At 45.7% G+C, this 15,938-nt stretch overlaps 1 protein-coding gene across 1 annotated transcript in view; it reads right to left on the bottom strand.

The window, feature by feature from the left end:
• map2k1 (mitogen-activated protein kinase kinase 1) overlaps window positions 1–15,938 on the bottom strand; it is a 92,735-nt gene that overhangs the window by 15,698 nt on the left and 61,099 nt on the right. The window contains exons 4-8 of the mRNA XM_038813236.1: window positions 15,069–15,146; window positions 7,191–7,242; window positions 3,901–4,025; window positions 2,240–2,441; window positions 1,356–1,420 (exon numbers count right to left, since the gene is read on the bottom strand). Of these exons, the coding sequence (XP_038669164.1) occupies window positions 1,356–1,420; window positions 2,240–2,441; window positions 3,901–4,025; window positions 7,191–7,242; window positions 15,069–15,146 (522 nt within the window). The remainder of the gene's footprint in view (window positions 1–1,355; window positions 1,421–2,239; window positions 2,442–3,900; window positions 4,026–7,190; window positions 7,243–15,068; window positions 15,147–15,938) is intronic.

Genomic DNA, 15,938 nt, shown 5'->3' with positions numbered 1-15,938 from the left:
TTATGACACTTTGGAAAGTGGGAAAGAGGGTTCCAGGTTTCCACCATCCTGTGAGAACACAGGAACCAGCAGAAAACTTATTCCAGGTGCTCATTCTGGTGACGGCGTGAGAATGTAAGATTTTTCACTAATTGATGGGAATTGATTGCCCTGATTAGTCACAAACCCCGTTGTTTTTGTAAAATGAAAACAACCAGGAGAGTAAACGGAAAACTGGACGGGATTTCATTTGGCAATTCCGATATTTCTACCGCCCGCCAACACTCACAGTCAAGGTTCACAGATCAGTAACGGCCTGGAAGTGAATCCACAGTGGGCTAGACAGCTGGCTTGTAACGCAGAACAAGGTCAGCAGCGCGGGTTCAATTCCCGTACCGGCTGAGAATTCGGAATTCTCCCTCTGTGTACCCGAACAGGTGTCGGAATGTGGCAACTAGGGGCTTTTCACACTAACCTCATTGAAACCTACTTGTGACAATAAATCATCATCATCAACATCTTCAGGAGATAAAGGGGAAGCAAATATTACGCAGGCCCTTAATTCCCAGAAAAAGATACATATACTTGATTAGGTCGGGCAGTATCTGTGAAGAGGAACAGGGGGCATTTCAGCCCATGACCCTTCATCAGAACTGGTGTGAAACCCAAAATGTTAATTTTGTTTATTCCTCCACAGACACTGCCTGGCCAGCTGAGCATTTCCCACAATCCCACCTTGATTTCAGATTTCCCGCATCCGGGGTATTTTGCTTTCGATTAAGAGAACGATTGTGAAGTTTGATGCACGGATCCATCATTAGACTTGGTCTTCAATTCTATCTAAACCATGCAGCGTAACCACCGTGCCCAGTATTTCCAGCACTATCTGGGATTTTTCCCCTTTTTCATTTGACCCTTGATTCACCTTTTGCTGCTCCCAGGGGCTGAGTTATATGGAGCTCTCTCCTGATGGATGATGTGCAATGATTCAACCAGCAAACTAAATATTGCCAGAGGTGAAGACTGACATTTAAAAGTAAAATTGGAGGCAGCAACAGAGTATGGGTTCACAAACTGCCTGATAGCATTCCCTTTAATCCCTTGTTAAAGAGGCAGTGACCTATTTCATACTTTAACAATCAATCCGCTTTGTGGCCAATCCTGTTATTCTGTATTATTTTGTGTGGAGCACTAACTCTTACCCAATCCAATGGGCTGAATGGCCTATTTTTGCGCTGCAAACACGGTAATATCACAGGACAATATTCCTACAATTCCTGAGTGTGAGTCATTATGAAAAATGGAAGCTGAATTATTGAGCCTCTTAGACAATGTGAGTAAAACTGAAAAAGAGGAAGGTAGGGATTGGAACTGACCTCGTTCACGATGTAATCCAACAGTTCAAATATTGCCATCGGGGGTCGGCAATCCACGCCAAAAGCTGCAAAAGAAACACATCCATTTAAAACACCATGAGGGAGAGCGAGAACCTGCTTTATCCAATCCCTCCATTCAACAACTTATTTTTTCTTCACTAAGTGGTAATAGCGAGGGAATTTCAGGATGTTGCCCCAGCGACAGTGAAGGAACGGCCAGTATATTTCCCAGTCAGGGTGGTGACTGACTTGGAGGGGAACCTCCAGGTGGTGGGGTTCCCAGGTATTTGCTGCTCTTGTCCTTCTAGATGGAAGTGGTCGTGGGTTTGGAAGGTATTGGCTAAGGAACCTTGGTGAGTTACTGCAGTGTATTTTGTAATAATAATCTTTATTAGTGTCACAACTAGGCTTACATTAACACTGCAATGAAGGTACTGTGAACATGGCCTACATTCCGGCGCCTGTTCGGGTACGCGGAGGGAGAATTCAGAACGTCCAAATGACCTAACAGTACGTCTTTCAGGACTTGTGGGAGGAAACCGGAGCACCCAGAGGAAACCCACGCAGACACGGGGAGAACGTGCTGACTCCGCACAGTGACCCAAACCGGGAATCGAACCTGGGACCCTGGAGCTGTGAAGCAACAGTGCTACCCACTGTGTTACCATGCCGCCCGTAGATGGTATTGACTGAACTACCTTAGCAAAGAGGCCCACAGTATCACAGTCTTCCCTTACGCCAATGCTGCAGGCCCACAGCATCCCAATATGGGGCCTCAGCGTCCTGAGACTGCAGTGCTAACCACTGTGCCACCATGCTGCCCTACCCAGTATTTTAACTCTCTGCGTGAATGATGGGAAAATGAGCACACAATCTAAACTCACAGCTCCCTGGGCGCCCAGCAGGTTGTGGATTTGGCTCCAAGGATGTTGAGTCTTCTCCCGTGCGACAGCCAAAGATTTGTTCGAGTTCCTTAGCATCAGGTGGAGGAATTGGATACCTGCCGATTGCCATTTCTACCAGTGAGAGGCCCATACTCCAGATATCGGACTGAACAGAATAATGTGTCCCCTGGAGTCTTTCAGGCTGAAACAAGGTCAAAATATAGAGGTAATGAGGTTGGTTTTCCTGCGAGATGTCTTCTTGGCCACAGCAGGCAGCCCATCCCGCCTATGGTAGATCTTTGGAAGAGCTCGGCAATTAGTCACCCTCCTCTTGTTCATTCCCCATAGCCTCCCGAGGGAGGGAGTAGACATTTGACTCTGTTGTTCCTGTCTTACAGGCATAAAATAGGTAAAATAGGGCCAATGTTCTGGGCCCAAACATATCCCAGAAACATACATGCCAATATTGGGTGGAGCTGTATTCAGGCCTCTGCTTGAAAGGTGAGCACAGTAAGAAGTCTTACAACACCAGGTTTGCTTCAAAGGGGAAAGGGGAGTGAAATCTGATTGAAGAGTAAAAGTAAATTGGGTAAATACTTGAAAAGGAAAAGAAATGCAAGACTAGGGGGGGGGAAGAGTTGGATGGTGGGACTAACTGGATAGTACGATAGGCTGAATGGCCTCCATTTTTAACATTATTTCAATGGCCAGCATTTTTCACCCATCCCTAACTGCCCTTGATGTCGGGTGGCTTGCTGGACCATTTCCGAGGGCAGTTATGGGTCTGGGGTCGCATGTCGGCCAGACCGGGTAAGGACGGCAGATTTCCTTCCCTAAAGGACATTGGTGAACCTGATGGGCTTTTACAATAATTGATGTGAGTTTCATGGTCACATTACTGAGATTTGATTAATTAAATTGTGGGATTTGAACCCATGGCCACAGAGCATTAGCCTGGGTTTCTGGATTACTAATTTAGTGACATTAGCACAACGTAGCATCTCTCTGGTGTTGTTTCATTGTAAGATACTTAGTGAAACTGCTAAAATAACATTTATCAATGTCAAGTTAAGGGTATTTTTGCAATAAATAAATGGAAACAGAAGATAAACTGACCAAAACAACCTTTATTCACTGTGTTTAAATATTTTTGTGAATTTTATGAAATTGAGGTTTTGAGAAACCAAACATGTTTTTACTTTGCGTGCTGAATCTCTCTCGACAGATACAGAGCCTGAAACTGCAAACACAAATCCAAGAGTCGTTGGACACACAGGGACCACCTGTACCTGATTTTCCAAATCACTAAAACTCACATTTGGAAAACAGTCCGTGTCTTGAAACAGGCCCAACTCAATTCTCTGATTGCCTCCCAATGACGCAAGTCTCAGAAAATAATCCACCAATTTCAGGGCTGCAGAGTAAATCTCATTCTCAACACGTTCCCAAATTCAAACACAAGAAAGGCAGCAGAGTAAACTTTTCATTTTGCACAACATCGGGACCCTCCCATTCCTGCTGAATGCTTCCAGCATTTTCCTGGTCTTGCTTCAGATTCCCGGGCTTTGATTTTAAGATTCTATTTTTCCTGGGGGAACCCGTCACAGTGTCACGAAGGTCAGAGCAATCCACCCCCACCGTGATAACGCAACAGAACTTACTGACATATAAGACCTCGTCCCAACGAATGAGTTAGCCATGGAGTCGATCAGCTGTCCACTGACCCCAAAGTCACACAGTTTGATTTCACCGCGAGAATTCACCAGAATGTTCGAAGGTTTGACATCTGGAAAAGAAACACAATTTGGAAATACAAGAAATGATATGTTTCTGACTTCTGCTTTGACAAGTTACTTGGGAAAAGCAGCATGGTTGAATTCAAACTTAAAAAAATAACTTCAATAATTTCAACACACAGGAAAATTAAGAAGCAAACGCTGTCACAGGGATATACAGACTTAGCAACTGAAGCAGGAACTGTCAACATTCAATAATAGTGAGGATAGGTTGATCAAGGAGAAGCAATTTAGTGGATTTGAGAACATTATGAGTAAATCTGAATATATACCCGTGAAAGAAAAACGTGTAGGCGCATGAGGAAGGAGTAGACTAATTGTCAGCTCTTTCAAAACAGCCAACATGGATACAATGGTTCAAACAACCTCCTCCTATACTGGGTCATTCCATGATATGTGAGTAAATGAATGAACACTGATGTCTTAATGTTGGAGCAAAGATCAGCCTGCTGACTCTTAGCTGGACTTAAGCACAAACGGACAGTGTGTGGCGACTGTGGCAGCCACAGAGGTGAACAGCCTTTCATCACCTTGCACACAGATAGATAATAAACCCAGTGAGGGTTGTCAGAGGGATATGGACACTTGAAGAGGTAAGACAGGTGCAAAATGATTGCAGAGTATTTCATTTTTTAAATTCTATCTGCAGCTTGCTGCGTGTTTTTGAATCCATGTGGCTCAAAGGAACTGAAGGTCCAGGTTTTAGAGGAATGTTGTGTTGATAATCTGAACACAGTTTAAATGGATCACTGTGTCTCTCGTTATGTAAATTATACTTTAACCTAGTGGACTACCAGATTCATCCAAGCAGCCGGCATCCCATTACTATTTACTGCAGGTAACAGTTGAAGTAAAGTCCCAGTGGAACTCAGCAGAGGATTAAACCGGATCATCTGGATATTGATTTATAACGGCAGCCCAATAGGTTAGAGTGAGATACGGAGAAATATCAAGATGAAGCTAATAGTAAGATTAAAGTGGATTTACTTTACCTGAAATCTGACCCCAAACAACTGCAAATCATTTTGCGTGGGGAGCCTGATCTGTCATTTTTTTTTTTTTAAGTATATTTTCTCCCCAAAGAGTTAAAGTTAAACATCATGGCTTGTGTAGAAACAAAACCTGATGGTGCTACCTGAACCCACCTCTGTCAGTGCCTTTAATGTACCAAAATATCCAACGGTGGTTCACAGGAGTGTAATCCATCAAAACAAATGACACCAGGTCACAGACGGCGATATTAGCCAGGGGATCAAATATTTGGTCAAAAAATAGGTTTCAAGGAGTGTCTGTAAGGATTTTCTTTTACACTCCATCATTGGTGGGTCATGCTTTCAGCTGCCTGGACCCTAAGCTCTCGAATTCCCTCCCTAAACGTCTGTATTTCTCTATCCTTTAAGGCACCCCTGTAAACCAACCTCTTTCACCAAGTATTCAGACACCTGGCCTAATGTGACTCAGACTTAGTTTAATAATTGCTCCTGTGGAGCAGCTTGGGACTATCACAGGATCTGTATACATGCAGAATCACAACAGTGGCAGGAGGTGGCAGTTTGGCCCATCGAGTCTGTGCTGCCTCTCCGGCGAGCTGACATTCCCACCACCTTTTCACCAGAACCCTGCACATTCCTCCTTTTCGATAACAGTCTCATTTCCTTTTGAATGCCTCCATTGAAGCAGCCTCCACGACACTCTCAGGCAGCGCATTCCAGACCTGAACCTGTCTGTCTTTATGCTCGGAAAATGGATTGTTGGTATGGCAACATGGTGTGAATATTATTTTGTGCACAACACGAGGGCTCTGAAGCAGCTCAGTGAGACACAGTGAACGGCTGTCGATTACATGGGACTGAGTCCCTCACGCAGATTAACAATACTAATGGTCAGGATTGGGGTTGAAAACCACCATGACGCAAAATCCAAAGTTCAAATATGAAGACTGGGGACCAACATTCTTCAGTTTGAACTTTGTGAAGAGTGTGGTTCATCACCTCAAGATGAATTATGGAGATGAAGCTTTTTAAAAATAAATTTAGAGTACCCAATTCATTTTTTCCAATTAAGGGGCAATTTAGCGTGGCCAATCCATCTACCCTGCACGTTTTTGGGTTGTGGGGGCAAAACCCACGCAAACACGGGGAGAATGTGCAAACTCCACACGGACAATGGCCCAGAGCGGGGATCGAACCTGGGACCTCGGCGCCGTGAGACTGCAGTGCTAACCACTGAGCCACCGTGCTGCCCTGAGATGAAGCTTTTAAGGGTTCGTTCGCTCCCAATACATGGGTGGTTGATTTGGAGAATAAAGAATATAAAGTACTTGATTTTGTGAAAGATTATTGAATTTTGGAGGCTGCTCCTGACCCCAATTTCTTTTAAGTTTGTTGCATGCAAGCAACTTGTCAAAGGTTTTGCCTCTGTGGCTAATTTCTTCATTGTCGACATTCAGGAGGTTCATGCCCCAGACGTTGGGGTTTCAGAAACAATGTGGATATCAAACGACACAACAGATGAAGTGATTGTTTCAATGCAGCAAAGCTATTGCTAACTGAGAGGACACCCTGTCCAGTGGGAGTGTATGCTGTGGCTAACAACAATCTAATAATCTTCATTAGTGTCACAAGTAGGCTTACATGAACACTGCAATGAAGTTACTGTGAAAAGCACTTAGTCGCCACACTCCTGCGCCTGTTCGGGTACACTGAGGGAGAATTCAGAATGCCCAATTCACCCTAACAGCACGTCTTTCGGGACTTGTGGGAGGAAACCAGAGCAGCCGGAGGAAACCCACGCAGACACGGGGAGAACGCGCAGACTCCGCACAGACAGCGGTCCAAGCCGGGAATCAAACCCGGGTCCCTGGAACTGTGAAGAAATAATGCTAACCACTGTGATACTGTGCGGGTTTGGGTGGAGAGGACAGGGAAGTGGACATGGGTATAATGCTCTTTCAGAGGGTCGGTACAGACCCGATGGGCCAAATGGCCTCCTTCTGCACTGTAGGGTTTCTATCATCCTATGGTTGGGTGTAGAACTGATTCAGGTCAGATTAAAATGTGACGGCCCTTTCATTTGTAAACTCTGAGAGTCAGGCAGATTTTAGTGAAAGATATCCACGTGAAAACAGCATTCAATAAGACTCATCATTACTATACCTCGGTGCATGATCTTGTGTTTTTCTCGCAGGTATGCCAGTCCCTTGTTAACCTGCGAAGATTCAATTTTTTAAAAATTATAATTTTCTTCACAGGACACACTAGGAGTAAGTCTGTTTATATCTAAAATGCATTAACAATCCACTTCCACCAGCTGTCAGGTTTTTCATTCTAAATTATGTCCCAATTTACAATGAAGCGCCACCACTGGCAGCAAAGTGTAATTACAGGGTGACATGTTTACATAGGATATTTCCAGTTTAAAAATGGAGAAAATAATTTCTTATGGAAATAATAATAATCTTTAGTGTCACAAGTCGGCTTACATTAACGCTGCAATGAAGTTACTGTGAAAAATACAAAAATTACAACTTATTGCACAACTTTAAATTGGAACCGTATTACGTTTGTGCACCCTTGTCCTCATCAATTAATTCCACTTCAGCCGAGAACTACATCTAGTTCAGACTCCCTATGCGCAATGGCTCCAGCAGACTGACCAATGGAGTAAGGTAGGTAATGCTATAGCATAGATCTGTCTACTGTTAAACATTCCATTCTGTGGGACAACACCCTCATTGTAGTGAAACAGCAAATCCCCCAGTTCACCTTCTGTGACATTAATAATACATTTGCATTTCTAGAACACCTTTCAAAACTTCACAATGTCCTAATTGGTTTGACAACGACATTTGAAGTGTAGCCACTGCTTTAATGTATGCAGCATTGGAGTCAATTTGTGCACAGCAAGCTCCCCCAAACAGCAATGTGGTAATGACCAGAGAATCTGCTCTTGTGATGTTGATTGGCTTCAGGACCCCAGAGAGAGAATTCCCCTGCTCCATTTAATGCCGTGAGATTTTTTTTAAATGATTTGTTCATGTGATACGATGCCATTGTCTGGGCCAGCATTTGTTGCCAATCCCTCATTGCCCTCAAGAAGGCGCTGAGCCATCTTCTTGAACACCTTTCAAACCTACTGTTTAGGGAGAATATCACAGCTGTACTGCGGGAGTACACCTCAGAGGGCAGCGAGGCTATATGGGTAGAGATCAGGAATAAGAAGGGTGCAGTTACAATGTTGGGGGTTTACTACAGGCCTCCCAACAGCCAGCGGGAGATAGAGGAGCAGATAGGTAGACAGATTTTGGAAAGGAGTAAAAGCAACAGGGTTGTTGTGATGGGAAATTTTAACTTCCCCAATATTGACTGGGACTCACTTAGTGCTGGGGGCTTGGACAGGGCAGAGTTTGGAAGGAGCATCCAGGAGGGCTTCTTAAAACAATATGTAGGTAGTCCAACTAGGGAAGGGGCTGTACTGGACCTGGTATTGGGGAATGAGCCCGGTCAGGTGGTAGAGGTTTCAGTAGGGGAGCATTTCGGGAACAGTGACCACAATTCAGTAAGTTTTAAAGTGCTGATGGACAAGGATAAGAGTGGTCCTAGGGTGAATGTGCTAAATTGGGGGAAGGCTAATTATAACAATATTAGGCAGGAACTGAAGAACTAGATTGGGAGCGGATGTTTGAGGGTAAATCAACATCTGACATGTGGGAGGCTTTCAAATGTCAGTTGAAAGGAATTCAGGACCGGCATGTTCCTGTGAGGAAGAAGGATAAATACGGCAAATTTCGGGAACCTTGGATAACGAGAGATATTGTAGGCCTCGTCAAAAAAAAAGGAGGCATTTGTCAGGGCTAGAAGGCTGGGAACAGACAAAGCCTGTGTGGAATATAAGGAAAGTAGGATGGAACTTAAGCAAGGAGTCAGGAGGGCTAGAAGGGGTCACGAAAAGTCATTGGCAAATAGGATTAAGGAAAATCCCAAGGCATTTACACGTACATTCTTTTCTTTTTTTTTAAAATTTAGATTACCCAATTATTTTTTCCAATTAAGGGGCAATTTAGCGTGGCCAATCCACCTACCCTGCACATTTTTGGGTTGTGGGGGCGAAACCCACGCAGACACGGGGAGAATGTGCAAACTCCACACGGACAGTGACCCAGAGCCGGGATCGAACCTGGGACCTCAGCTGGCTCAGCACCTTCTTGAGGGCAATGAGGGATGGGCAATGAGGCGGTTGTGCTAACCACTAGGCCACCGTGCTGCCCCCATTTACACGTACATAAAAAGCAAGAGGGTAGCCAGGGAAAGGGTTGGCCCACTGAAGGACAGGGGAGGGAATCTATGTGTGAAGCCAGAGGAAATGGGCGAGGTACTAAATGAATACTTTGTATCAGTATTCACCAAAGAGAAGGAATTGGTGGATGTTGAGTCTGGAGAAGGGTGTGTAGATAGCCAGGGTTACATTGAGATCCAAAAAGACGAGGTGTTGGGCGTCTTGAAAAATATTAAGGTAGATAAGTCCCCAGGGCCTGATGGGATCTACCCCAGAATACTGAAGGAGGACATTGCTGAGGCCTTAACAGAAATCTTTGGATCCTCACAGTCTTCAGGTGATGACCCGGAGGACTAGAGAACAGCCAATGTTGTTCATTTGTTTAAGAAGGGTAGCAAGGATAATCCAGGGAACTACAGGCCGGTGAGCCTTGCATCAGTTATAGGGAAATTACTGGAGATAATTCTTCGAGACAGGATTTATTCCCATTTGGAAGTAAATGGACGTATTAGCGAGAGGCAGCACGGTTTTGTGAAGGGGAGGTCGTGTCTCACTAACTTGATTGAGTTTTTCGAGGAGGTCACAAAGATGATTGATGCAGGTAGGGCAGTGGATGTTGTCTATATGGACTTCAATAAGGCCTTTGACAAGGTCCCTCATGGCAGACTGGTACAAAAGGTGAAGTCACACGGGTCGGGGTGAGCTGGCAAGGTGGATACAGAATTGGCTAGGTCACAGAAGGCAGAGAGTAGCAATGGAAGGGTGCTTTTCTGATTGGAGGGCTGTGACTAGTGGTGTTCCGCAGGGATCAGTGCTGGGACATTTGCTGTTTGTAGTATATATCAATGATTTGGAGGAAAATGTAACTGGTCTGATTAATAAGTTTGCAGACGACACAAAGGTTGGTCGAACTGTGGATAGCGATGAGGTCTGTCAGAGGATACAGCAGGATTTAGATCGCTTGGAGACTTGGGCGGAGAGATGGCAGATGGAGTTTAATCCGGACAAATGTGGAAGGTCTAATGCAGGTAGGGAATATACAGTGAATCGTAGAACCCTCAAGAATATTGACAGTCAGAGAGTTCTAGGTGTACAGGTCCACAGGTCACTGAAAGGGGCAACACAGGTGGAGAAGGTAGTCAAAAAGGCATACGGCATGCTTGCCTTCATTGGCCGGGGCATTGAGTACAAAAATTGGCAAGTTATGTTGCAGCTGTATAGAACCTTAGTTAGGCTACACTTGGAGTATAGTGTTCAATTCTGGTCGCCACACTACCAGAAGGATGTGGAGGCTTTAGAGAGTGTGTAGAAGAGATTTACCAGGATGTTGCCTGGTATGGAGGGCATTAGCTATGAGGAGAGGTTGAATAAACTTGGTTTGTTTTCACTGGAACGAAGGAGGTTGAGGGGCGACCTGATAGAGGTCTACAAAACTATGAGGGGCATAGACAGAGTGGATAGTCGGAGACTTTTTCCCAGGGTAGAGGGGTCAATTACTAGGGGGCATAGGTTTAAGGTGCGAGGGGCAAGGTTCAGAGGAGATGTACGAGGCAAGTTTTTTTTTTTACACAGAGGTAGTGGGTGCCTGGAACTCGCTGCCGGAGGAGGTGGTGGAAACAGGGACGATAGTGACGTTTAAGGGGCATTTTGACAAATACATGAATAGGATGGGAATAGAGGGATACGCACCCCGGAAGTGCAGAAGATTTTAGTTTAGACGGGCAGCATGGTCGGCACAGGCTTGGAGGGCCGAAGGGCCTGTTCCTGTGCTGTACTTTTCTTTGTTCTTTGAACTGCTGAAGTCCATGTGGGACAGGCACACCCACAGTGGTTCCACTACATGAGAACGAAGAGGTCTCGGTGTAACATTTCCGCGAGATGGCACTTCTGACAGTGCAGCGCTCTCTGAGTGCTGCACTGGTTGTGTAGACTACATTATGTGCTAATGTCCTGGATTCTAACTGCAGTCATAAACCACCTGACTGAGGTAAGCACATTACCCACTGAGTCACAACCCACACCTTGATTGCCCATCTGTTCGTATCGTCCAGACATCACACTCGAAAGTGTCAAAAGCACAGATACGAGAAAGACACAGGGGCTAATTTCAAACTGATTTTCTTAATCTGGAGCCAGAAATTTACTGAGGGGGGATGATGGCACTGTGGTAATGTCATTAGTAATCCAGAGGCTCTGGGCAAATGGGTTCAAATCCCCGCATGGCAGCTGGTGGAATTTAAATTCAATTAATAAACTCTGGAATTGAAAGCTGGTCTCACCAATAATGGTGGTTGTAGGACTATAATGTCCCTTAGGGAAGGAAATCTGCCACTCTTACCTGGTCTGGCCTAGATGTGACTCCAGACTCTCAGCAATGTGGTTGACTCTTTTGTCTCGAGGATAATTCTGGCCTAGCGAGTGTCATCCACATTCCATGTGGGAAGAATCATAAAAGGACACTCGCCAATCTGTTAACTTCTTAATCGACAGGAACGTGCGTATAATTGATCTCGGCAACGGCTTGCAACACAGTTGGACTTGTCAGTGAAACAACCTACCACCCACCTTATCATAGAAGGTTTACAGCACAGAAAGAGGCCACTCGGCCCATCGTCTTTGTGCCAGCAAAAACAAGCCCCCCCCCCAGCCTAATCCCACTTTCCAGCATTTGGTCCATGGCCCTGCGGGTTGCGGCACTCGAGGTGAATATCCAGGGAACTGGTAAATGAGGTGTGTGGTTCTGCCTCTACTTTGAGGCAATAACTTCCCGATCTCCACAACCCTCTGGATGAAAACGTTTTCCCTCATTCTCCTCTAATCTGTCTATCAATCATTTTAAATCCATACCCCCTAGTCACTGACCTCTTGCTAAAGTAAATAGGTCCTTCCCATCCACTCCATCCAGGCCCCTCACAATCTTCTACATCTCAATCAAATCTCCCCATTACCACCTCGGTTCCATAGAGAGCGACCCCAGCCTTTACAATCTTTCCTCGTAGCTGCCATTCCTGTCCCTCTCTAATCCATGTTTCCGCCATAGCTGTGCTATCACATTGCCACGTTTCGTCCTGTAGCTTCAGCTTGTTGGCTGTTTCTGTGATACTCCTTGTATCGAAGTAGATGCCCTTGAGCACTGACAAACTGGCCTTCAATTCCCAAACTTTGCTTCCTCTGCCTTCCAGACTCATCCAACTAGTTTTCTAGCTTTCATTTTCATTTGTGATCTTGTCCCAACAGAATTTACCCCCATGTCCTCACCCCCTGCCAAACTAGATTAAACCCTCCCCACCAGAGCTTGCAGAATACCCGACAAGAAACCCAGTCCCAAGTCTTGTTCAAGTGCAACCCGTCTGGCCCGTAGCGGCCCCAGCTCCCCCCGCAGCCAATCCCAATGATGCAAGAGTCTAAAATTCTCCCGCCTGTAGCAACTTTCCACCCACAAATTAATCTGCTTTATCTTCCTATTCTGGTGTTTACGTGTGATGTGTTATCTGTGTTGGTCTAACATCGACTGTAACTGGATGCAGTAAAACGAGAAACAGGCTTCCGACACAGGAGATGGTCCAACACTGTTTTATTGAACCTGTTGATTGCTGTACATAATCTGTTGTGGGCTGACACTCTATTAACCTAACTGATAACCTCCTACTGGCTTGACCAGACTAGCTCTCTACCACATGGTAATGATGTTCATTGGCCTGTGCACTGTGACTATCTCCCTGGCCGTGTCATGTGAGAGAGGGAGAGCCTTAATGCCCTGTGGGCTTTATAGTGGTGGTGTCCTGTCTGGTGATTGGTTGTTCTGTGTTGTGTGTGTTCATTGGTTATCCTGTGTGTCAATCACTGCCTGTCTGCATCTCATGATATACATGTGTGGATATTATGACAACGTGTGCATGGAACTGGGTGTAATCTGGAGATTACTACTTCGGAGGTCCTGCTTACTAATTTTCTACCTAACTCCCTAAATTCTGATTGTAGGAGCACATCCATATTTCTACCCATGTTGTTGGTTTCAATATGTCCAAGACTGCTGGCTGTTAACTACCCGTCCCCCACACCTCTCAAGGTGCTCTGCAGCCTCTCAGTGATATCCTCGCCCTGGCACCAGGGAGGCAACACATCATCTTGGAATCAGACCTGTCATCGCCGAAACACCTGTTTGTTCCCCCAACTATTGAATCACCTATCATTTCAAGTCTGCCTTCTACCCCCCTGTACAGCTGAGTCACCGGGGGTCCCGTGTACTTGGCTCTGGCTAAACCCCTCAGAGGAATGAGCACCTTCATCAGTATACAGAACTGAATGCTGGTTGGAGAGTGGGATGCACTCCTCGGGGGATTCCTCTACTGCTTGCCTGGAATTTGTAACTACCCGGTGTTCACCAATCCCTCTCTCCCCGCAGACTCTTAATCAGCGGAGTGACCACACCGATAACCGTGTTATCCACATGGCTCTCAGCCTCACCGGTGCCCCGCAGTGATGCCAGTTCCTGCTCCCGTTCACAATCAAAGCTCAAGCTGCAGCAACTGTCGGCACTTTCTGCACACGATTATCACAGGAAGCATCCCGGAGTTCCCACGTCTTGGAGGTTGGAATAGTGCTGCTATTCCTTTATTAGTTAACCTTTCTCCTGCTAAAAACCTTACCAATATTAGATTCAGAGACATTTACAGCACAGAGGAGGCCATTCGGCCCATTGCGTCCACACCAGGTAACAAAGATCTGACCACACTAATCCCATTTTCACGCACTTGGCCCACAGCCCTGGAGGTGACGGCAGCGCAAGTGAATATCTAAATGCTTCTTAAACGTTACAAGAGTTTCCAACTCAACCACCTTTTCAGGCAGTGAGTTCCAAACTCCCACCAGCCTCTGGGTGAAAATGTTTCCCTCCACTCCCCTCTTGACCTTCCATCTCTTACCTTAAATCTACGTCCCCTGATTCTTGACCCTCTCTACTCGTGGAAAAAGCGCCTTGATATCCACCCGATCTATGCCCCTCATAATCTCACACACCTCGTCCCCTCTCAACGTTCACTGCTCCAAGGGAAACAGATCCAGCCTATCCAATCTTTCCTCATAGCTCAGATCCACCTGATAAATCTCCTCTGCACCCTCTCCAGTAAAAATTACCCAGTAATGACACACCCCACTAACTTTGTTCAGTGAGTTAGTTAATCATTTACACAGCCAAAGTAATATAATAGAAACTTCCACTTTCCTAGCTTAGGGACAAGGGGAGAAAATCTCACCACCTACTGGAGACTGATAAACAGATAGAAATTGAAGCACCTCTTTTCCCTGGTGCACCGAATTCCCATCTCCACACTGTCTATATCCCACTCAGGTGTGGTCTCCTTGCGTGTGCCTCTTGCTGTCCAAAGTTCTAATGTCAGCAGAACACTGTGCAGTAAATAACACATCATCCATCTGTGAACAATGCCACAGGAGATTGATTCAGTTACACAGATAGTCATTTGAGCTTTTCAGAACAAAGAGAAGCGGGTCCTCCGATAAATCACATGATGGATACAGCGGTTTCTGTAGTGTGGTGGATTGCAGATGTTGTTTCTGTCATTACTGAATGATTGACACATTAAACAACCAATGGAGGGAATGTGGGGGGGGGGGGGGGGGGGGGGGTGGGGGGGGGGATGGGCATGTGATGAAACCTCTGCAAACATTGGCCAACCAGAATTGAGGATTCTACTCGATACTGGAACATCACACTCCTGTACCGAGCGAGTCGTACTTACAGCTATGCTGACTTTCCCCAGGACTTCCTCTGTAATCCTGCCAGCTTTTTTGAGCACTTGATCCAATGATCCACCATCCTAACACAGAGTTAAAAGTTAGAATTACTCAGTGAACTAAACAGCACCATACCCTGGTCATCGCAATGTGTCACAGGGCAATCCTGTGAGCAAAATATTGATCATAAAACCCCTACAGTGCAGAAGGAGGCCATTCGTCCCTTCGAGTCTGCACCAACCTTCTGAAAGAGCACCCTACCCAAGTCCACACCACTGCCCCATCCTCATAACCCCAACTAACCATTGGACACTACGGGAGAATGTAGCATGGCCAATCCGCCTACTCCGCACATCTTTGGAAGTAGGAGGAAACCGGAGCACCTGGAGCAAACCCACGCAGACACGGGGAGAACGTGCAGGCTCCGTCACCCAAGGTTGAAATTGAACTCTGAGGCATCAGTGCTAACCACAGTGCAGCTTCATACCTCAGAATGAAGAACAATCAATAAACTAACGTGATTGAGAATCGTCCTATAGCCCAGCTCAATCTAACACAGCCTTAGAAATAATCAATGACTGTTGAATTATCAATCCATTGAGTTCTTTAGCTTGTGATTGGTCTTTTCTTTATCTATTTTAATAAATTTAGAGTACCTAATTCTTTTTTTCCCAAGTACGGGGCAATTTAACCTGGCCAATCCACCTACATGGCACATCTTTGGGTTGTGGGGGCAAAACCCACACAAACACGGGGAGAATGTGCAAACTCCACACAGACAGTGACCCAGAGCTGGGATCGAACCAGAGTCCTCGGCACCGTGAGGCAGAAGTGCTAACCACTGTGCCACCCTGCTGCCCTTGGTCTTTTTCGTT

Source organism: Scyliorhinus canicula, chromosome 12 (assembly GCF_902713615.1).
Source record: "Scyliorhinus canicula chromosome 12, sScyCan1.1, whole genome shotgun sequence".
NCBI lineage: Eukaryota > Metazoa > Chordata > Chondrichthyes > Carcharhiniformes > Scyliorhinidae > Scyliorhinus > Scyliorhinus canicula.
Note: the sequence above shows the minus strand (reverse complement) of the source record. Positions and strands in the feature narration are given on the sequence as shown.